At 47.4% G+C, this 23,587-nt stretch overlaps 1 protein-coding gene across 1 annotated transcript; it reads right to left on the reverse strand.

Annotated features, from left to right (window-relative positions):
* Positions 1 to 4,944: 4,944 nt before the first annotated feature.
* Positions 4,945 to 21,890, reverse strand: CYTH4 (cytohesin 4). The gene is made up of 13 exons (XM_080627701.1): positions 21,824 to 21,890; positions 16,482 to 16,564; positions 13,503 to 13,603; positions 13,183 to 13,249; positions 10,680 to 10,798; positions 10,241 to 10,321; positions 9,697 to 9,809; positions 8,988 to 9,136; positions 7,270 to 7,381; positions 6,765 to 6,841; positions 6,328 to 6,399; positions 5,368 to 5,522; positions 4,945 to 5,069 (listed from the first exon to the last, which is right to left on the reverse strand). Exons 1-13 carry the CDS (start codon positions 21,840 to 21,842, stop codon positions 4,997 to 4,999), a joined length of 1,221 nt encoding a protein of 406 aa, XP_080483827.1. The 5' UTR covers positions 21,843 to 21,890; the 3' UTR covers positions 4,945 to 4,996.
* Between the last annotated feature and the right edge of the window lie 1,697 nt (positions 21,891 to 23,587).

The raw sequence follows: 23,587 nt of genomic DNA on the forward strand, positions 1-23,587 counted from the left end.
GATGCATGTGGACTGTGTGTGTACCTGTGCATAGGCAGATGTGCTTGGGTATATGTGACTATATGAGTGTGCAGGACACAGCACATTTACACACCTGTGTTTGTACTCAGAAAAGGACATGTAACCCCACTAATTCAGCAAGGTAGAGGAGCAAACACATGCTGTGCTAGCAGGGTATATGGTCCTCTCCCTGTACATGCTGTCTCCTTGAGGGCCCAGACGTGACGTAATGGTCATCTTGCACCACCTCCACTCTCCCCTTGAAGCATGGAGCTGGCATGTCTAGTGGCACTACAACATACGCAAGACCCAGACTCCTTCACCCTCCCTGACTCCTTCCTTGTAGCCCTCTCCGTCCCACCAAACACAGATTCCTTGCAGTTAGTCCAACAGCACCAGCCTTCAGGAGCAAACTGGGGTCTGTACTGTGTACATACTGTATGACATACTGTGTATGACATACTCATACACAGGCTCACACACAGCAGAGGAATGTGATAACCCGGGACAGGCCATATTCATCTTCATTGCAGGGAGGCAGCAGGATTGGAAATGGCATGGCAAGATGAGAAGGCTGCATGCCCCTGTCACAGGCACTTAGAGCAGATGTCACAGCAGTGACACTCCAAGGCACCCTGGTCAGGTCTCAACCCCTGTCTGCCTGGGCTTCTTCCAGCCCCCCAGACTGACCATCTGTCAGGCTGGAGACAGGAATGAGCCAGAAAAAGGTGCAGCAGAGAGGCTACAGTGCCTCTGAGAGCCATCCTGCCCTTTAGTTTTGTGCTCTGGCCTGTTTATGTGAAATGCATAATCAAAGAAACCTCTAAGAGGTAGGAAGTACTGCAATAGGTCCCCGACCCTCAGCTAACAAGCTGTTTTCCAGTCACCAGACACAGAGGATGGGAGACAGGAGGGACTGTTCCATTGGACCCACAGCTGACTGCACACTTGAAAGCAGCTCTAATACAGAGGGGCTGTGCTTCTTTCCATACAAAAGACTGATCTGAGAGGGTACTGCAGCTTTCTCCCATCCCTCTGAGGCCCTTGTAATAGCCTTTTGTTCCTTCAGGTTTATGGCATAAGCTGGAAATCTGTTGATCCCCCTTGGTGGCAATCCCTGCGCTGCTGTGGAGGGGTGAGATGCAGGGTCTCACATGGTGTATCACAGAGGGAGTTTAAAGGGTGGCAGCTCCACTCCGGATAACCCCATTTAGCTAGCATAAAGGAGCTGCTTGGTTTTCCCTTTGCACTGAAGGGTGCGCAACACACAGCTGAGTAGTTTCAGGCCTGCCAGGGATGGACAGTATGTCAAATGGGTGCTCCATCGTTGAACACCACTCCTGGCCAATGCACTGGCAGAGCCTTGCTTTCCCACAGACCTCCACTTGTTCAAGAGCTTTCATCACCAAGGGCTTTCAGAGATTTTCCACCCACTGGAAAAGGGCAGGTTCAATCCGTGCTTGCTCAGCCTGGAGAAGAGAAGGCTTTGGGGAGACCTTAGAGCAGCTTCCAGTGCCTAAAGGTGGCCTACAAGAAACCTGGAAAGCTACTTGTTACAAGGGCATGTAGTGAAAGGACAAGGGGAATGGCTTCAAACTGGAAGAGGGGAGATTTAGATCAGACATTAGGAAGAAATTCTTCCCTGTGAGGGTGCTGAGGCCCTGGCACAGGCTGTCCAAGGAAGCTGTGGCTGCCCCATCCCTGGCAGTGTTCAAGGCCAGGTTGGATGAGGCTTGGAGCAACCTGGTCTAGTGGAAGGTGTCCCTGCCCATGTTAGGGGGATTGGAACTGAAGGATCTCTAAGGTCCTTTCCAACCCAAACCAGCCTGTGATTCTGTGATTCTATGCCTTTTGATCAGCTCTGAATCCATAATTCAGTCTAGTCTGTCTCCATTTGTACACTGCCCTTCCCCTCCACCTCCCAGAGCTTTTCTCTACCCTTTGCTAGATACCTAAGCTGTACTAAATGAGACTGCTGGCTCTCCTCACAGCTGCTCCATCTCTGTTGCTGTAAACAATTTCTAGAATGCCTTTTTAAAATGCATTAGCCTTCCAAAAAGAGGCTGATGAACTGGAGACAGGAGGAAGGGGAGGGGAGGAGGCAGGATGCAGTGATGTGGTCTATTCCACTCATCTGTGGCTTTCTCCTCCCAGTCCTTTTATGAGAATAGATGGACATCTATTACGAAAACAAATTACTGGGTGTGCACAGGAGTCCTTAGGCAGGCAGGGAGTAAGTGTGAGTCTTCTGCACGTATGTCTGTGCGAGCACATACACTGCCTGTGATGACAACATCTACCAGATAGATAGCAATCTGTCAGATTCAGTACCTGAAGGGCTCTGTGTGTCTGTGTGTTCCTGCGTGTGGTGCTGCAGCTGCCCTCAGCAAAGGGAATGTGTGATGGTGTCCAACAACACATTCCCTGGTGGTGCCATTCTAGTGGCACAAGTCATTCCCGTCATAAGCAAGGGCTTCAAGCACGGATGTCGAAGCACACAGACATGAGTGGATGGCCAAGCTTTATAGACCTGTCCTGAAGACACCCTGGCCAATACCAAACACACTGGTATTCAGTAGGCATGAAGTCAAAGATACCACTTGGACAGTGCACATGTTGCATTACTGGTGGGCAACATCAGATAGCATTGTGCTCATGGCGCCAAGGACATGTTATAGCAAGGAGTTTAGAAATTAATTTTCTGTGCTGGAGCCACGGAAAGGTGATGGAATCTCAAAAACTTATTGTCTCACTCCCTACTTCAGTCTCTAGGAGAGAAGAAACCTGGTTCATCTCCTTCTGACTCTTGTGGTTATTTTGACGGATGGAAATTACACAATTGTCTATCTCTATGCATTGTTTTGCCTCTCACAAGTTGTCCTTCCCACTGTGTCCCTGCAGGGAAGAATTCCTCTCTGCAGTGCATGGGTATCTGCGGGAAGAAGGGAGGGGAAAGGACATAGGCGGTCTGAAGAGAACTGCAAGGATTTGGGATGAGGAGCGTCTGGGAAGAGCTTGGATAGTCCCTGCTGTCATAGAAATGATCCAGGTAAACTCTAGGGAGGGCTTAGACTGCACAGAAGAGAGACTCAAGGCTACACATTGATGGCTTTTCCACACAGAGCATGAGCCTGGGAGGTGCAAGAACAGATATTTCTCACCCAAATTCTGGGCTCTGGAGCATCTTTCGTCAACCAAGTGCATATTTACATTTCTCTTACATATATTGGAGATGTTGCCAAGGGGACATATTCTGACTTCACCTCCCACCTCTGGACACGACCCTGCCTCCCTGCACTGAACCCAAAGCAAGAGTGAATGTGTGTGTAAGCACATGTGCTCTAGAGCGATGGGCAGCAAATTCACTCTGTATCACATCAGTGACAAAAAGATTCAACACAGGAGACATTTGCAGGAGAGAACAGAAGAAAACCTTCACGTTTCTTCTCCAGGGTGAACGCGTGCTTCAACTCCAAGATACACTCCCTGCCTCTTGAAATTAATTCAACATTCCTGTGGCTTGGATAAAAATAACTAGAATGAATAATCAGTCTATGCTGGCCCTGCTGCAGATTGCCTGGTAGATAGAGCCCTCTGCAGGAAGAAAAAAGGCAAGAGACAGACAGCACCAGTACTAGAAGACACCACAAAAGGTGACAGATAAAACCCAGAGCTTACCACATCCCTTAACCCTGCAGGTGTAATTGTCTCTAGTGAGTCTCTGGTATTTGCCTCTGTGCTGCTCCCAGCTTGCAGTGTTGCATCTCCTTGTCCGGTTCCCCTCATCCCATTACCTACTCCTCCCTCCCATGCTGCCCAACATCTGCCTGCTTGCACCACGCATTAACCTGCCTGCATTTTGGGTGCAGTGCAGAGCTGCAGTGGTACTCAGGCAGCTTTGCAAGGCACAGGAACAAAGCATTCCTATCTCACATCCTCTGCCTTTATTGCTAAGATGATCATGTGGGCCTGAGTTTTGGGCTTGTTTCAAGCACTTTTATTTCTTCCTTTACACAAGAGACAAAAAAACCCCTCCTCAGACTCCAGATGAAAACAATGTGTGTAGATGGGTTTGCCTCAGTGTGTGTGTGCTTGTGTGTGTGGTGAGTATACAGCCTTCTGGCTGCATGCCTTTCAGATACAAAGCTCAGGCCTCTGGGGTGGTACAAGGAAGCAACCTTTCTTGAGGAGCCATCAGCCAGGAGAAGAGCTAGTGTTTGGGTTTCTTCCCTACGGAAACCTGTGACGGTCCCTGAGTCTCAAAGACAAAAGACCCAGAGCTGCTTCTCTGGTCCTACCGCCTCTCTACACTCAGTTACCCCTTATCTCCCTATCCAACATCTTTAACTTCCTAAAAACTATGACTCAGTTACAGATCAGAGTCCTCCCAGGATTACAGCCCTCATGACTATAGAAAGAGGTAGAGAGGGCTCTCTTCTGAGCAGAGGGCTTCTTATCCTCCTTTGGTCTCTGGTTTCACAGTGAGATCTTACATTTCAGTGGCTCCTTCTGTACCATGACTACACATCCGTTCATGGAAAGGAAACCACTGGGTTGCTCTGCAACTGATTGGACCACGCTTAGTGGCTTTGAGAGCACCTACATTGCTCCTCAGAAAAATACCCAGGCCTGGTTTGATGGCAGGAGGGGCTGGACGCATTCTGGGGATATTCTTGACTCCTCTCAGATCCTGTCCTACGTGCCTGGAGCTATATAGGAGAGCTCAAAGGCCAGCTGCTGTTGAGCCTTTACATTTGGACATGGGAAGTGCCATGCCCATTGTTCCAACAGTCCTCAGTGGATTGCATGCTGTGCCTCTGCCTTCAGTTTGGAAAAGGAAGAAGCAAATCTGGCAAGTTGTCCTATCAGTCATCTTCCTGCCAAGTGGGAGGCAGAGGGAACCAATGCTCCCAAATTTCTTCACTGGAAGAGCCCAGCATGGGAGGGAAGCTGTCCAACAACTACATCTTCCTGATGTCAGTGACCAGGTCAGAGCTCAGTTTTTGCTGGCAATCTTTTTCTTACGGGCAGAGACCAGATCATAGAAAGGATCCTGTGTGATGCTCATCCTGGAAATAAGAGCAAATGGTAGCAAAAGTAAGAGACTTAATGCTGGAAAGCAGCACATGCAACCTAACTGAACTTGAACTGAACTGTATACAGACCCACAGCAGAGGATTTAGCTGCAGCTAAAGATTCTCCAAAAGGGACCTTGAAAGTTTGAAGTTAAGAGGCACCACAGTTGCTAGACTGCAAACAATTCTTTCCACCCCTTTTTCAGGCTTTGGTAGCCAAATAAACTGCCTGATCGTTTGTCCCTGGGGCTGAACAAAGGCAAGCTCTGTCCTCCATTTCTGGGCTCCTCACCGTATTGCCTCAATCCATTCATCACGTTCTGCTGGTGTGGCTGCTGAGATCTTGTAGGACTGATGCTTGCCTTCGACCACCTTCCCATCCCCATCTGTTTTGCAGGCTTTGATCTTCTGCCCTTTGCAGTTGGGAATGAAGAGCTCAAAGCAGTTCTGTCAGAAAGGGAATAAAATGGAGCAGTAGGGAAGGACAGGGTGGAACAAGGAGACTATGCTGCCTTCAACCACGGGGATAGGTTGAAGGTGAAAAAGGAGGAGAACATTCCATCTCTGAAAGGCAACAGAACCTTTCCTTCCTTGTCCCAAGAACTCCTCTACAAGATAGATCTCCAGGCTACCCCTCTTAGATAAATATACCCTTCCTGTGAATGAATGGACACTAAAACAGCCTTTATGGATGGATGGAGCATCAACAGCTACCAGAAAACACCTTCTGATATCTGTCACTTTGCTCCACTCATGAAGATGTCTTCCCCTTTGAAGCTGATGCAACATCCTCTCTTCTGCCCGTCACCACACAGATAGAAGGCACTTTCAGAGACATGACACATCAAGAATGGGTATTCACAAAAGATGCACAGACAGAGTGTCACTTCCTGGGCAAGTTTCCCAACACCACAGCACTGTCTAGTCTAAATGTGCTGTAACTGATTATGGAGAATCCTTGGGAGAGAAACTGAACCCCCATCTCCTGGGTGACGGTGCAAAATGAGTAAGGAGTCAACTATGGGCACTAATCTCAGCCCCCCTACACACACACATGAAAACATACAATACAGCCAGGCAAAGGACAGCTCTCCTTTTACACCAGATCTTCCCCGGTAAAATACAATCATGTTTAAATACTATCATAGTTTAGACAGGGGCACAACGCAGTTTGGAATGGCACCTTCCCTCTGAGAAGCACGGTAAGACCTGAGAGCCTGTATTAGCAGAGCATCAAGCAAAGGAGACTTACTGGCTTTTTGGGATCATCCACCTTTCGGACTGATAGGTTCTCCAGGGGGATAATGCCCAGAGGCTCTTTGTCCTGAAGGCAAGGAAACATGAATTAACACGCAACATGCTCCCCACATCTATGCCACTATAACCGAGCCTCTCTGATTTACCAGACATGTGCCTTTATGGGGGTGACAATAGCAGTGTATGCCTGGGGAGACCCCCTCCATTTACACAGTGAGGGGCTGAGTTAACAGAAAATCACAGCAATGTCCAGCCTCCTTTCTCCTCAAGACCAGAGGAGAGGAAACAGTGCAGAAGAAGAGGTCTGAGTTCTGTCTGGGAGCATAGGGTAGTAGGCAAGAGTTGCCTTCCTAACCCTTCTCTCCTCCCTGGCTCCAAAGAGGCTCATAACCACCCAGGACACCATTTCTTAACCACGAATGAACCCTTTACCGTGGTATATTCAAAGTAGTAGAGACAGTTATCGGTCAGAATGAACCAACGGCGTTTCCAGGTTTTCACACGTCCTCCTAAAGGCAGAGAGGTTCCAAAGCCATTAGTCACACATTTTGCTGTTTGTTCCCATCCCATTCCCTATCAGGCTCCACACACACACACACAGGCATTCCCTCCCAGCAATCCCTGTAGATCAGCCCCAAGTAGGTGCTCACTGCTGATGTGATGCTCTGTGGTGGACATGCATACATACAGGGAGCAAATTTTGCTCTGATGGGGCTGTGAAAGAGGAGAGGTGAGAGATATCTTTTTGTGCCCCTGTTTTGAGCAGACAGAGCCTGCAGGAGGTGGAAAGAGGGAGCAGGCAGCTGGTTTCAACAGCAGATGTCAGCCTCACCCCACCACAGCAGAGATGCCGGTGGGTTCCAGAGGGGAGATCTGTGATGGGAGGCAGGCAGGCAGACAGGGAATTCAGAGGAGCCAAGGAAATCTTCTACCTTACCTAGTTTCAGGAGCCAACCCTCACGGTTAGGGTTGAAGAAAGTATGTGTGAGGTCATTTCCATCATCCTCTGGTATGGAGAATGGCTCGTTCTTTATGCTCTCAAACAGATTCTGCCCCAGAGCATTGGTGAGAGAAAGAGGGAAAGAAAAAGAAAGACAGATTTCTGACCAAGCTTGTAGACAACTCTCCTAGGTCCATCTGCATCACCACTCTGTTTCCACAGGGTGAGGCGAGTGACATGAGGAGGGGAGAGGTCACTGGGTACTGGGGTACAACAGCTCTCAGTCTGCAGCTCAATAGGGTCTCAAGGGGGATCATCAGCTCTTTTCTGCATCCTGTGTCACAAAAGGGAGACTCAGTCTGGAAAAGCACAGACACAAAAATGTGCACCCATACCAAGAGAGGCTGCAGTGACCAAATCCTGCATGTCACATGAGTGCCACTGCAAGTAGTGCTAAGGCACTGGGAGGGGGAGACATGGTATGGCGGAGATTGCAGATGTGTCTCTGCATAGGGCCATTTAAGCCCTGGGTTGGTTATGCCTAACACTGTGCTGAGAAATTATATGTAGAGACCAATACACACATCCAAATGACAAGAAGGAGGCTCATTTTGTAGAATCAAGGCGTTTGCACTGAAGGAACACAAAGGATGACACTCATAACAGCAAAGTGACAGGGAGGCAGGTTACTAGTTTTCAAGAGATACAAAAATGTTGCTCATATTGTTGGATATGCCATCATTTGTTACACAAATCCCAAGCAAGAATACCCCAACAAACGGAAACAACTACAGGCTCCTGCAACTTCCCTCAAACTGCCTTAAAGAAATGGCACTCTGGAGAAAAATCCAAAGCCTTTACCCTGAGGGAATGCTGCTCAGCAAACCCAAGTGTGAGATGTAGGCATTCTCTTTGACACAAGTTACTCTCCCCAGGCTGGCTTGGTGAAGCTAAGCACATGTGGGCAGGCTGCCCACCTCTACCTTGCCTCATAGGGAAGATCCCATGCCTGCTGAAGCTTTGGGAAAATGGTAGTTCCAGATTTGCTAATGGATGCATCCCCTGTCTGTCTCCCCTGATGTGCATCTTCATCCTCTGGGATCAGAGATGCCACGGACCTGCTGAGAGCTTTAAAAATGCTGGAAGAGATGCTGGAAGAGACACTGATGCCCACTTGGGGCTTGCTGGTTCTAGTCACTCAAAGCTATACCCTGACGTACGAGAGGTCAGGCACTGGTGTCCTGACTGACGTGAACACTGGAGTCAGCTAAGGCATTCAAGCACAAACAAGGGAAAGGGATTCATAAACTGGGCCATGATGACATTGTCTCACACACACAGAGACACAAGAAACAGACAGTCCCCTTGGGACTAGGACTTTCAAAGCTGGCCAAAAGAGTCAGGTGTCCAGCTACCTCCCACTGAGGTGGGTGTCTCATCACACAGCCTCATACATACATGACACACAGACACTCACAGCTCATGTCTTTTTCTCTCACACAGTTACAGTATCTGTCCCTATCTCACACGGATGCACTTGAAAACACAAACTTAAACTGATACTGCTGTTCCCCAAATGGCTTCAGACCCATCTCTCTTGCTCCGTGTCCTCACCAACAAGCATATTACACTGAGATCCGTGGATCTTTACTTCTCAGTGGGCCCCAAGACAGGGACAGAAAAGGGACTGATGAGAAAATGGGAGGTATTCTTACCTTTAAGAGCTCTTCTGGCAAGTCCCCTCCATTGTCAATGCCTCTGTTGATGGACACAAACCTTTCAAAAGGGGGTTTGTCTTTCACATTGGGGTTGTGCAGGCTGGTGTTAAGCATGATGATAGAGAAGGAGAGTATATAACAGGTATCTGGCAACAAGAAAGAAAACCAGGATGGGTGGAAATTATCTTAAAGGGCAAATCAATACACCTAATCAATCCTAACAGGTGGCTTTGTATCCAGTCTCTGGAAAAAAGCACTGTTCTCTCAGCTGGAGGAGGAAAAGGAAGATGTCCCTTCTAATAGGAGAAAAAGGGACAGAGTTGATCTCCTATGATGGAGGTGATTCTATCCCCTCAGGTTAATGGGGCAAGTTGGGTAGATCTGATCTGACAATGGCTCTGCCAGCAGGAAAGTTTCTACAGACCCACCTCTGCCAGTATTATTGTTGCTGTGATGAGGTGTACCTCATGTGGGGCTGGAGCACTTCTCAAGTCTATTTCCTGTGGGGACGGACTGGAGGAGGAGGACTGAAGACCTTTTGTCTATTGAAAAGATTCACAGGAGCTGGGCTGCCTCCTTCAGCATAAGGGGCAACATTCACACTTCCAAGTGATGCCCTCTGTGCCTTCTGAATGGAAGAGGAAGGCTCCTGTCTCTAGTAAACAGTGGAGCTCAGCTTTAAAGGCCTTCTTCTCCCTATGCCTACCTGTGGACTGGAATACTCCTGGGTTACATTTGCAGTACCAGTTGGCAAAGGCCTCCATCATCCGATCAATCTTCTGCGCCTCCCCAGGCAGCCGAAAGCTCCATAGGAACTGTCTGTCAGAAGCAGCATGTCACGGAATTAGTCAGATTCGGAGCAAGGGACCTTTATCCCTTCCCTCAACCAATGGGGCACCATGAAAATAAAAGAAGTCATCCCATCACACTGGGGAGACAACACAGCGCTTGAAGCAAGAGCTCTGCTCCTCTCTCTAGGGATTGCCTGGGCTCGGCATCCAGAAACACCCTGAAAGCAGGAAGCAGAACCAAGTATCCTGGAAATCATGGCTCCTCTTCCCTAATGAGGAAGTAGAGACTTCAAGAGAAAGAGTCCTGACAGGAAGGTGGCCTATAAGCAAACAAGATGCCCTAAACCAGTCACTTTGTCACTGTTTCAGCCTAGTAGGGCTTCACAACCTTCCTGGTGGTAAGACTCGGTGACTGAGCAGGCTCCTGCCCCATCCCCTGCATCCTGCATGCTCACTCACCTCAGTGCCTGCACCAGATTGAGGTGTGCAAACTCGTGACATGCTACAAAGGCTTGGAGGATCTGGATGTTCATGGAGTCCCTGGGAGAGGATAGATGGAAAGAGTCAGAAGAGAGCTTTGATGTTGCACAGTTTGAACGCCCTTGGTGTAACAACATGCTCCCTTGCTCCATCCCAACCTCCACTTCCCCTCTGACCAACAAGAAGTCAAAATGCACACTCTTGTCTGGGAAGACTGATCCCATTGCAGGCAGGAAGAAAGGTAGCCCATACAGACAGGCTTAGCCATGCTCCCCGGGCTGTACTGCCCACCAAGCCCCCTACACTTTGAGGTATGTTCAGTCTTGGCACCTGACTGAGGTCACCTAAGTAGTAGTTGAGAGGGACCAGGCAGGACAGGGACTCCAAAAGGCTTTCTAGTCCTGGCTGAGTCACTCACCTCCCACCCAAATAATCCCCAATGGCTGCCTTGTTTAGGCCTTCACCCTTGTGGAGGAACTTGGCGATCTCCTGCAGGTCTGAGGACAACACCTGGTGCTCAATCAGGTACTGGATCCCCTGGGGAAGGAGAAGCAAGACAGTGAAGTAGGACAGCTCTGGGTGCTGATGAGAAAGTAGGACCCCAACACCCTGGTGTCAGCCTTCCTTAGCTCTCATGGTGTTGCCTCTCCTGTTACTCCCCATATCTTTTTATGGTGGATCACAGCCATGTTCCAACCCTTACTCCGTCCCTCTTCATCCACGATGGTGGGTCAGCCCCAATTTCATTTCATCCCTAGGTTTGGATAAATGCTTCACTGGGATTGAAACTCAAGCGAAGAACAAAGGGCAGTATAGGTTAAAAGTCAAAAAAGGCAAAGCCAAAATAGTAATTTTTAACATTTTCAATCAAAATATCTTAGTGTTCTACTTCTAAATGTATTTTTTTGTGAATTAAGTTAAAGATCTTTTTTTAAGAAGTTATAATTAAAAAAATATACTCAGACAAAAATTTGGCCTTGAGACAACTTAAAATTATTTTTCCAGGATCTTCTACACAACAAAACAGAGAAGTCTGCAGTCTTTTCAGCTCCATCCTCCCCAGACAGTAAGGTTGGAATATGTTTTTTAGGGAATATAGAGGGTCTGAGCTGTGCTGTGCAAAGTCAACATCCTGTGTTAGAGGGAACTTCATGATTTTTTCAAAGTCACAGAAAGTTGAGGTTTTGTGCAGGTTCTTAACGGTATCTAAAACCATTGTGACTCTCCAGACCACATTGCAATTCTCCTCACAAAATACAATAAAGGAATGAAAATTGTTTTAGATCCATCAAAATGTTCTACTTCAACAGAATCAATTCAGTTTGCCTTGTAATATATAAAAAACTATTTCTAAAATGCCCCAAAGAAAAAGCCATTTCAAAAGAAGGAATTGAAATGTTTCTGAGATTTTTTTCCACACTATTTTCCCTTCTTTTTCCCCAGACAGATTTTCAGTAAGATCAGTTTAATTTTGCAAAGCATTGCAATGATGAGGGGGCTCCATTTTCCAGAAGAAAATGTTTCTCCCAAAAGGTTTTGCTCAGTCAGATTCCTACCACTTACCTCCTCTAGCCTCAGGAACTCTCCCTGAGACCTTGGAGATAGGAAGTCATTTAAAGTATCAGCACTGCATGGATGAAGTGCAATCTTAGCAAGGGGGGGCAATGAAAGTTCCTTGCATTGCAGCACCTCTCAGCCTAGGGCATGTAGCAAAAGGGAAGCAATAAACAGATCTGCATAATAAAGGCATGTAGCACAACTTTTCAACCAGGCTGATTGGCATTGAGTTAATAAAGCTAAACTGGTTTGGGGTCAGAGCTAGTTCAGGTACTTCTGCACAGCATGGCACAGTGCCACAGAGAGAGGCCTCTGGGGCCTGAAACCAAGGACAGACAGAAAGACATGATGAAACCAGCCCTGAGTACTGATATCACTGCTCTGAGACAGCTCCCACTGGCAGAGGGATGGATAGAGGACTGGCAAGCACTCCTGCCGTGGTGAGGACATTGGGGAAGGTATCTTGAGGGTCTCAGCAGGGTAAAGGAGGAGGAGGCATGAAAAGCTGTCACTCAGCCCCGCAGCCACTGAAGATGCCAGCTGTGGTGGTTAAGCTGACAAAGAGCAATCGTTCAATCGCAGCTTGTGGTTTTCCTTACTGAGCTCAAATAAATGGTCCACCGGTGAGGAGGAAGGAAGAGTGAACTGTGTTGCTTGCATCTTCTCTACTTCATCATGACAATTTTAGAGCTTTCTTCAGGGGACTGAAAGCTGTGGAGTCTGGACCCCACTGGTCAGAGTCACAGAAAGTGGAAAACCTGGATTCACTCCACAGTCCAACCAATACTACCAAAACCATAACTGCTTCCAAAATATTCGAGGCAGCTTCTTGTCTTCTGTTCTGAATGAGCCAAGGAATCTGACACACTCTCAAAACTCCCCTTCTTACTTCATCTCTCTCCATCACACTATGGCAAATTCTCACATCAAGAAGAGAGATTTGGCTCAGGAGTTTTAAACTACCCTCCCTCTATTTCTCTTAGGTTTGGGTTGCATATGATCGGATGACCTATAGACACATGATGGGGGGGATGGGGGTATTATTAATAATAATATTATTAATAATAATCATAGTAATAATATAATAAAATAGAATAATGTTAATATATTAATATTATTATTGATATTATTATTTACGATCGGATGGCCTATAGACACATGATGGGGGGGATGGGGGTCAACACAGCTTGATCATATCAGAAGACTATATTCAGGGACAGGATGCTACTAACTAGAGCCTTAGCGAGACAGGAAACCATACTCCCATGCCACAGTTCGTTTAACATGGGTATCTGCAAGTGGAAGAGGAGACAACACATACTCTTCCTCTCAGCTTTTTCCTCAGAGGAATGAGCAAATCCTACCTTTGCAGGGTCCATGTTGAATTTCTTCCTGCCCAAGGACAGAAGTTTATCCCTCTGTGACAGTTTGCTGCAAACGTAAAGAAGGAAAATAAAACTTAGAATAAAGGGCCATGTTTCAATTCACTCACAAAGTAATTGAGATATCTCAAGAACAGGTGTCTGACTATCTAGGAATAAAGAGAAATCTCAGAGGAGAGAATGGTATTCCTGGCCTCATTTCCCTGTCCTTGTTGTAAACCACATCCCAGAGGTGTTTGTGTTTTCTCAACATCAAGAGAGAGACTTTGTAAACAAAGGAATACTCATCTTGTCCCACTTGCCTGGTCTGCTTCCCAGGGTTATTGTCTGCCTCTTGCCTCTCGTCTGCATTTTGGAAGCACTCAATCTCTGCAAACACTTCAGCAATTTGTTCCTTCAGCTTCTGCAGAAGAATGAAGAGGAGAATGAAGGTGATGGAGGAAAAACCAGCGGACACGTACACAGCATGTCTGACTTCCTCAGTCACAGGAAAAAGACAGGTCAGATGGTCACTACCAGCTAAGGATGCCTGTGAAATGGGTACTGCTTTAGCTGACCCTGCTGGATTCCGGATAAAAACAATGAGTAAGAGGAGCAGAAGGATATTCTCATGTTCGCTGTCCATCAAGACTGGAAAATCAAGCTGCCTGCCTAGGCAAGCGCCATGTGCTTACCATGGTGGAAGCAACCACCGGATGGCTAGAAACGTACGCTGTGCCCCACGCCACTGTCCGGAACACTATCCTGGGCCTTGAGAACCAGATTTTGTGGCGACATGGCACCCCAGAGAGAATTGAGTCAGACAATGGGACTCATTTCTGGAACAACCTTATAGACACTTGGGCCAAAGAGCATGGCATTGAGTGGGTATATCACATCCCCTACCACGCACCAGCCTCTGGGAAAATCAAACGGTACAATGGGCTGTTAAAAACTACGCTGGGAGCAATGGGTGGTGGGACACCAATGGGTGTATTGGGATACACATTTACCAAAAGCCACCTGGTTGGTCAACACCAGGGGATCTGCCAACAGGGCTGGCCCAGCCCAGTAGGAAATTTTACGTATTGTAGAGGGGGATAAAGTTCCTGTGGCGCACATAAAGAATGTGCTGGGGAAGACAGTCTGGGTTATTTCTGCTTCACGTAAAGGCAAACCCACTCATGGGACTGCTTTTGATCAAGGACCTGGGTGTACTTGGAAAGTGCCAGTGTGGAGAGTGCCCAAGAGAACTCATCCCAGTGTTGATTTCAGTTCCTCAAGCAATGTCCGATGTGACACTCCTTCCATTATGCCCATTTCCTTCTAGCTTCTACTTTGCATAGCCTTGCTACACATCCAGAAAAGGGGAAGTGGAACCAGTAACTTTGAAGTTAATATGAATCCTGAGTGGCCACATTGTGAAACACAAAGTTTTTAATGTACCTATCATTCAAATACCATAGAGCAAATACCTGTCTTTAGGTGGATAAAGGAGAAAGAAGGAAAAAAGAAGAGTAATCATTGCCAAATTTTATAAAATCAGTTGTAGAATTCAGTCTCCTTTAGGCCCATGACAGACCAAGACTTCCTTGGCTGGATGTTACTAAGCGAATGAAGGTGTTTATATCTGCTTGCTTCCATTCTGCAGTTATAGTTCTCCTCAGAGCCAGAGCACATCACAACTCTCTTCCAGGAATCACTCAAATTCTTCCCCACACAAGCCAGAAGGGGAAGAAGGAACATTTTATGACAGATCTTGCCTCAACAAGAAGTGAGGATGTGGCTGTGGTATGCATCCAGATAGAGACACTGAAGTTCCCTAATATCCCATAGTTTAAAAGAGCTTCTGGATTTCAGTTTTGCTCTGGACTTTCTTCGCTGTGCTTCATCAGTCTCCAGAGCTGAGATTGTTCGTTACTAAGTTTTAGGTATTGCACAAACATAACAAAGCCATGATCTTATCTCCTGATTTTCAAATGATTATCAGTTTTGTCAGTTTATTCACTTTCGTCTTTTGGCAGTGTAACCAGCAAGTCTAGATCCATCCTCTCCTCTGCTTCCTCTTCCCTTACCAGTTATCCCCCCAAGTCTTTGTGTTAAGGGATATTGCTAGATACTTTCTGAAGAATTCCACCTGGGAAAATATCTCTAGTTCTAGGCTCTCTTTCACCTAAACTAATCCTGCTCCACTGGACAATGCATGCCTCATTTGGTTAATGGCTTTGGGATTCAAAGTGTGGGTCTGTATAGTCTAACAGCCATAGTCCATAGTGGGTAGAAAATGTAGTGCTCCTGTTCAAGAAACCTGCCTTCAGCAATGCCCATTGCCTATTCTGGAAATTGAAGAGACAAGAACTACAACAAGCAAACCACATGCACATTTATACCCTGTTTTGCAAGAAGGGACAAGACACCATTCTGATTTGTGGCAGAGGTGGTGAGTCTGGAAGCCTGAGAAGTAATGGGTAGTCTGGCTTAATCCTTTACACAAGGAAATATAGACAAGGAAATATTGCACCTATTCCCCAGGCATCTGGATATCTTCATGTTGTGGGAAAATCAGTGCAAGTCCAATGATTCAGTTGGAATGAGCTTGCTCAAATGGGAAACCACATTCCATGGTGCTGGAGACAGAACAGAATAGAAAGTGTATGGCACCATGCATGACTGTGGTGCGATATTACTGACTGATTTCGAATCTGTCACTTTCAGACATTTTAGGAGTTAGCAGAAAAATGTTTGTCTGCTAAAAGAAAATAAGAAAAGCAAGTTCAACCACAGAAACTTGTGTGGAAGGTGCTGCCATCACATCTCTCTAAAGAGACATGATCCTTCATGGAGGACTTGTTAGAGGTGCGCAAACCAAACAAAAATTCAATAAACACAGGGGATACAGCAGGTAACTGAGACTGATATGTCATTGGCAGGTAATCGGTAATTAAAAATAGTCATAAATGGTGAGCCAGATCCCTGCCAGTATGACTTAGTGAAGTCATACTCATTTCCTTAATCCTAAATATGCAGTCCCAGATCATCCCTGCTAATGAGCTGACCAGCCTTTCTCAAATATCCAATTAGGGTAGTTAACAACTCCTGCAGCAGAGTACTATAGGTCGGATATAGACTGGTGGCAAGTATGAGAGGGCAGCCTATAGCTCAGGATGCAAGTTGGATCGTGCCAGAGCAAATGTCTCCCATGCAGAAGCACTTCTGCATGGCCTTGACTGCTAAATGAAGACACTCTGTGGTGAAGACAGTTTTTAAAAGGCTAAGCAAACAAGGAACATGATGATCCTTACCTTAATGTCCTCCAAAAGCTCCTGTCTGTGTTGCCTGATTGTCTCTATTTCAGCCTTTTCAGCTTCGCTCAAGTCAGTTGACCCTGGAAGAAGAAACATGGCTGTGAGAATAGCGCTGGACCAACTGGACCACAGTAAATGCTGCTTCAGCCTCTCAGCACCTATCCTCTCCTAGCGTCATGCCACAGCAACTCCGATGTTTGTGTTTCAGCATCTATGTGCCCTGCTGTTGCAGCCACTGCACCTCAGCTTTGCCCTATAAGTTATTCTCAGTCCAGAGTGAGCAGCACAAGCCCCTGTACTCCTCCTAGCAGCCAGATGCTGTGCTGGTAGCCCTCTGATCTAACCCTGAAGCAACCCAGCCTGTTCAACCAATTTTCCTTGCCGTGAGCATAATGAGGAGGTTATACCAAATGCTCTTTGGTGGATTTTATGTCAGTCATCTTTATGTACTGAAAAGCTGTGGCCTTGATACTCCATCTACATCCAAACCTCCCATGAAGAGCCATTGGCTTCATGGGTTGATCCACCACAGCTAGAAGCAGAAATGTCTTAAGAGAGAGAACTGAGGTTTTCTAGTCTAAGGGCAGGATATGGTGGGATGAAAGCCTTGCTGAAGAAGAAGCATCTGTCGGAGGCTGTTATTCTGTGGCCTACAGACAATGCAGAAATATGAGTAAGCTTTCTTGCAATCTACAGGAAGTCAACCAGGTACCAGCAAAGACAAAGTGACCACAAAATGATTCATAAAAGACCTATTGGGGTGACAGCACTGCTGCTAAATATAATCCAGGTGAAGCACAGCCTCTTCATCAAGGAGAAGGAGAAGGCTGCAGCCCCAAGAGAAGCAAAGCACATTGTGACCCCAAGAAAAGTCCCGGGTGCTCACACAAGGCTGAAAGCACTGGAGTTCCTGGGATGCCACTTCAGAACTTGCAGAGCCCTTGCTGCACTTAAACAGTGCAAGATGAAGCTCCCTTGGGAAGCCAGGTCAGGTCACTGGATGCCCTGCTCCACTGCTTCATAAGCCAAAATCCCCTGGGCCTCCCATCTTCCTGGAAAAAGGGGAAGTGCTGCCAGCTGCCTTGGAAATTCTCTTAATGTGGATCTCACATGCAAAACTATGCTATAAATATGATGGGAGAAAAAAGGGGAAGGAGCCAACTAAGACTAAACAAAGGAAAAGGGGACACAGGCAGTCACCACAGAGCCCGTATGCTTCTTTCCTGTCATGGCCACAACAGCTCAGAGAGACCTGCATCCCACCACCCGGATCTTTCCCCCATCCTCCTGGTTGGTTGGGTTCATGTGCTAAGCCTGTCCTATTACCTTTCTCAGGCTGAAGCTTCTCTCCCGTGGCTCCCCCCCACTGTTTTCAAGCATTGCATTCCCTGGAGAAAGGCTGCAGAGTCTCTGGGAGGAAAGCACCAGGCAAGGAGCCAGCATCAAGCCAGGGCCAGGAAGGACCCATGTCCCTTCCCAGCTCTGCAAGCAGTCCTCTTCAAGAGCTGAAAGAAGCTGAGGCAGGTCGAGAGGGGGGGAAAACCTGTGGCATCCCACAGCTAGCGTCAGCCAAATCCGTATGTGAGGGGAAAACAAGCAAGCAAGAAAACAAACAATCAAACAAAAAGAAGCAACAACAACAAACTCTATGCAGTGGGTTCGCTGCTTGTTGTTGCCGACTTCCCCTTGACTGTCAGCCCTGTGCCTGTTGAGCAGTGCCTGGGTCTTTCAGCTTACTTTATGTCTCTCACCATTCTCTCCATCTCCCTAGCTTTATGTCTCTCACCCCTATGGGAGCTGGTAGTTGTGGGTAATTTAATGACAAATCACCACTCAAAAGCCTTGTCCTGTGTTTCTTTCCGCTGCAGCAGGACATAGCTGAGGAGCCTCCACTTCCCCCACCCCATCCGCAAAGTTTGTGGTGTGGCTGGTTGCTGTGCTTCAGTTGTTCTGTGTAAACTGAAGCAGCCTAGAGCATCTTAAAGAGACCTGAGGCTCCCAAAGGACATTATGTCACCCATGTGATCCCTACCATGACTGTAAATAACTCAGTCCCCCTCCCTCCTGAACATCTGAAAACCCCAGCTCACAAGGGATTTACCTGTCCAGTTTGTCTCAGAATGAGAGAAGTGTGGGAAGGACTGTGTGTGTGGAGAGGACGGGGGAGAAAAAGCGCCTGTGTCATGGAGGAGGGGAGGGAATCAAGGGATAAATAAGCAGGAAAGGGTGATGTAGGAAAAAAAAAATGGATGGATAAAACTTTCAGGGCAACTTAGACGGAGCTGCAGAAAAGGTCCTTGTGAGGCTTCCTAAGTTTCTTTAGCAGCATAAGTCCCCATTTGCCTTGGAAAATGATTCTGAGGTTGGTGCCTGCATGTTACTCCTCTAACAGAAGGCCTAATGTCGCTCTCAAGAGTGCTCTGAGGCTGCTCATCAACGTTATTGCACACACTGGGGTCTGCAGTTAGGAGAAATGAACTCATAAGGCTTGTCTGGGAAACCATCCATGGAAAAGCAATGAAGGTAGGAAAGGCAGCTGGGCAGATGAGAGCAGGTTGCTTTGACTTTTCTTCCCCCTCCACACTGAAAAGAAGCCAAACGGTCAGGAAAAGGACACTCAGAGCAAAGCACCATCTGGTTAAATGCTTGCAATGACAGAGGGAATTCATCTCTGCACCAGGTGACCAAGGAACCTCATCAAAGTCCTCAGTACCACCAAGTTGCACTTCCCTCTAGGGGTAGGCCAGGACACAGATGAAGCATGGCCCTGGTCAGGGTTCTCTGCACAGGGGGAAATCTCACCCTGGTGAAGAACAACCCACGAAAACACCCGCAGGTTTCAGGGAGATGCTGTCAGCCAAACCTATGCTGAAGTCTTCCAGTTCAGACACAACACACGAAGAAATGGTTAGCATCCTCTCCAGGGAGGACATGAAGTTGATGCTTGGAAGTCATTTTCAGAAAGAAAATGTTGAAAGCGCATCACATCTGTGGGGCTTACACTTGCTCTTGAGGTTGTTTCCCCACTGTCAGGGCAGACCCAGGTAGAAAGACCTGCCAGCTTTTCATGAAATACATAGGCTTGTGTTTTCAGTGCTGTCACTCAAAACAGAACACAGACTTCAGTTCCAGTTGGAACAGTGGGAAGTGAATACCCAGGACAGCTGGAAGGATGGACTGCAGTAACAGTAGGTGGATGTTATGAACAATGACTGCTTCTATAGCACTGTTGCAGAGCATTCATGTGCTACTCATCTACAGTATAACAGCAGAGGTTCAGCCGGCCCATTTGTAAGGCAATACAGGGCTCTGAGTGTGGCTGCTGTAGGGTTTGGGCACTTCCACCCATGGCAACACACAACCAGAGCAGCCTGATGGGCATCTTCTGCCTGGATGAGGCTGTCTGGTGGAAGAATTTCAAAAGTGAAATTCCTTTTCTTCTTTGATATGGCTGTTGTGTCATTTCCAGCACAGACTACCACCTACCCAACCAGGTACCAGGAGGCCTTCCAGCTCCTAAATCCCCTCCAGCCCAAACTGTCTCCCTCCTGAAGCCACTCCACAATTCTCTTCCAGCTTGTGTCAGAAGAAATTTAACATAGACCTCAAATGGGTGTAATTTTCACATTCCAGCTATGGAGGGAAAGGTGTGAAGAATAATTTATGTTGTCTCCTGGACCCCTTTCTTCTACATGACAACTTAGAGCAATCAGGATAGCTTCCAAGCACTTTTGCTTATGTCTCTCACCCCACACATCCTAGCACATGATACCACAGTACCAGTCTGCTCTCCCATGTTTCATGCACCCAGCTCAAGGATTTGGTATACTGGCTCTGTGGCTTCACCTAGACAGTAGCTAGAGGGTGCTGAGGGAAGCTAGAAGAAGACATCCACTGCAGGGAGAGCAGCCTCCACACAGGCCTAGGTCTCATTCGCACGCAGCTGTGGCAGACAGGTACCTAATAGGACGATTGCGTCTGCAGGTAGGAGTGACTCCAGGAAAAGGTGTGCTATTGCAGTGTGTAGTTTTTAGGACATAATTAACTCAGTAGCACGTAACTGGATTGAATGACTGTCTCAGGCCATCAGTTCTGAGAGCCTCCGTTACTAGGTCTCTGAAAAATATGACAATAAGCAGCAAACCTCACCATCACCACCACCTCCTTCCTGCCCAGCTTCTCCTGGAGAAGCTCTGTCCACAGTTGCTTTCGTGTGATGAGGGCTGGCCGACCTGCAGAGGCCCACCTTCACCAACATTAATAGCCAGATACTGGCAAGAGTTTAGCTTCCATAGGTCCCACCAATTTCCCTGACAAGCAAGGCTGGTATGTGGTTTGAGCATGCCTGTTCCTTGGACACCCACTTAGGAACTGAAAAGTGCAGAACAGTTGTTGAAACTGGGTACTGCTTTTCCCTTCACCCTGTGCTCTATATCCTATACGCAGAAGCCTGTGAGGACAGAGGGTCAGACACAGCAATGCTATTACAAGATGATTCCTTTCTTCCTGGCTCTTATTCAGCCTATTCCTGTTCTATTCTTCCTACCTGCTGCTTTTGCACACACACAGCTTCCTCAGCCAGAGGCTAGAAATGTTCAGACTGGCAGTATGCCTTTCCCTGCTGAATCCCAAGCACTTCATCCACCACCTGCCAAAGCAGGAAACAAAACCCGAGATCTCTCTCAGTTCCTCAGATGTGGCTTATCTCCCTCCACCCACATCTGCCCTTTGAGATTATCTCAGGGCCAGGCATGCCCACCTGCAGGTGGAGTTTGTAGAACCCTAATACAGCCGTTTACCTTTAACATGGACATAAGAAAGACAGATTCCAGCTCCAAAAGCCTTGCAAGCATGTTGCACTGGGATACCCAAGAGCACAAGAGGCTCTGCAAAGGCAATCCAGGTCCTGTGGGGTCTAGCGAAACAGCACTGAGGAGCCATGTTGCATGAAGAGAAGCCAAAGCTTATAGATGCTCATCCTAAGTGTCACATATACCCTTGACACCCCTGAGTCAGTTCCCAGCTTAGCTCAGGACCACCAGCACAAGGAATCACAGCAGTAGATGCTCTCAGCACAAAGGCCATCCAAATCAGTGGGAAATTTTCTCCCAATGGGTAAGAAATTTGCTTATGGGAGAGCAAGTAGAAATAAAACCATGCCTAACACTGAAGGCTGACAAGGAATTAGCTGCACCACCAGGGATCTTCCACCATCTCACTCCTCCAGCCACCAGCCTCAGCATCCTCTCTAGCTGCTGGCATTTCACGGCGTGCTCTGCCCTGTCCAACTGAGCACACAGCCCTCACAGAAAACAAGGCAAAGGACCGTCAATGCTTACCAGCAGGACAAAAGTCCATCCCGAAGAGAGCAACGTGTTTGCAACACAAGTGTTGCTCCTCCTTGCCTTCTGCCTGTTCAGATGCTTTACAGAACTGAAACAACTGGGAGCCGGTGACCAAGCTCGTAGCAGCACTGGGGGGGGCGGGTTGCCCTGTGACTCCGCCCTTCCCCTCCTCATCCCTTCGACCGCATCTCTTGAGCTTGCCTCAGTGAAAGGAGCTGTATGTGCATACCACTGGGAGCTAGCAGGGGTTCCTTGGCCATTTCTGACACACAAATCCACAGATGCATTTCCATCCCAGCAGCTCTTCTGGGAACCTCTGAGCATGCGTCTCTGATAGAGGGGGCTGAAATGAGCAGTGAGAGGCTTTTCTCTGAGAGACCCTGAGGAGAGAGGGGAGGGAAAAGGGAAGTTCTTGATTCAGAAAACCCATCTGATTTGGGAAGTGGTTTCATTTTAAAGGAACAGTTCTTCCTGTGTTAATTCTGTAACAGGGTGGGGTGTGTGTGTCAATGCCCCAAAACTGGAGGATGGTTGATGGAAGTGAGAAGAGAGTCTCTTCCTTCCTTCCTTTCCCTCCCTCATTGCCCACTAAGTGACTTCGAGTCTTGCTCCTTTTTCTCCCATTAGCAAACTGTTTTTATTCGGAAGCCTTGAAAAATCAGAATGGAATGAACTGAAGAGGAATGAATTTTTCTCTCAGGTTTATCTATATTCCTGCTAGTGGGAGACCTGGCCTTAGAGGACAGTTTTGAAAGCATTTGTGCTGCTCTGTTCACCTGCAAGGCAGAGGGGTGCCCCTTTTCCTCTGTTCCCTCCACACAGCCCCAGAAGGCTGTATGCTTCCTCTTGAGCTGTATTTGATTGCCATGTGATTTATGTGGTAGATCTCTCATATAGGCAATGTGGGAAGAAAGAAGCACCATGTCAGAGCCAGAAGAACTGGTGATGGAATAATAGGTCAAGGTAAAATTCAAAGCAGGTGTGGTGCCCAAACAGGGCTCTTGCCTCTTCTATCAGGGCTGAAGATGTAGGGGGATGGCTTCTTTCCATACATGAACACACACCTCTGAAGCACTCTACATCCTCAGCTCCCTGACCTGTTCCTGTACTCACAGCAGGCCTTGAGCAGGACCGCAAAACAGGTTCAGACTTCTACCCAGCATTCTTCCATGAGACAGCAAGCTAGAGTTTGCAAGAGCATTGCATGTGTTGAAAAATAAGAAATGGCCCTCTGACTTGTCATGCAATCAGAGCTAGCATCTCTGTAAGCTTGCACCATTTAGAATAGGTTCGTGTGAGGCTGAAGGTCCCTGACTCACTAGAAAAGGGAGAGCTATTATAGTCCCACTTTCCCATTGACTAAGTCTGGTTTGAGATCCTCTGGAGAGGATAAGTGGCTCTTTAAAAGGCTTGATGTGAAAAGTAGAATCTGCTTGAAAACTCTAGCTAAGGTCCATTGCTCTAGGGCCATTTAACCTCACAAATACGCAGCTTGCTCTCCGTTCCTATCAGTCTCTTGTGTTTGCTCTAACCTGTGGTCATGCCATAGGTTCAGTGACGTTATTGGAGAGGACAAGCACTCCAGTGACCGTCCAGTGAAGAGTGGGAGATATCTCAACCTTAAAGATGTCAAGGGGTGGCAGAAATCCAGAATGAATCCACACAGGCGGTTGTAGGCAGGGTCAAAAATAACCTGTGATCTTTAGGAAGAGTCAGTGGTAAACATCTAGCACTCACTTCCTGTGGTCAGTGTCAATA

This window comes from Psittacula echo (genome assembly GCF_963264785.1).
Source record: "Psittacula echo genome assembly, chromosome: 1".
Lineage (NCBI taxonomy): Eukaryota > Metazoa > Chordata > Aves > Psittaciformes > Psittacidae > Psittacula > Psittacula echo.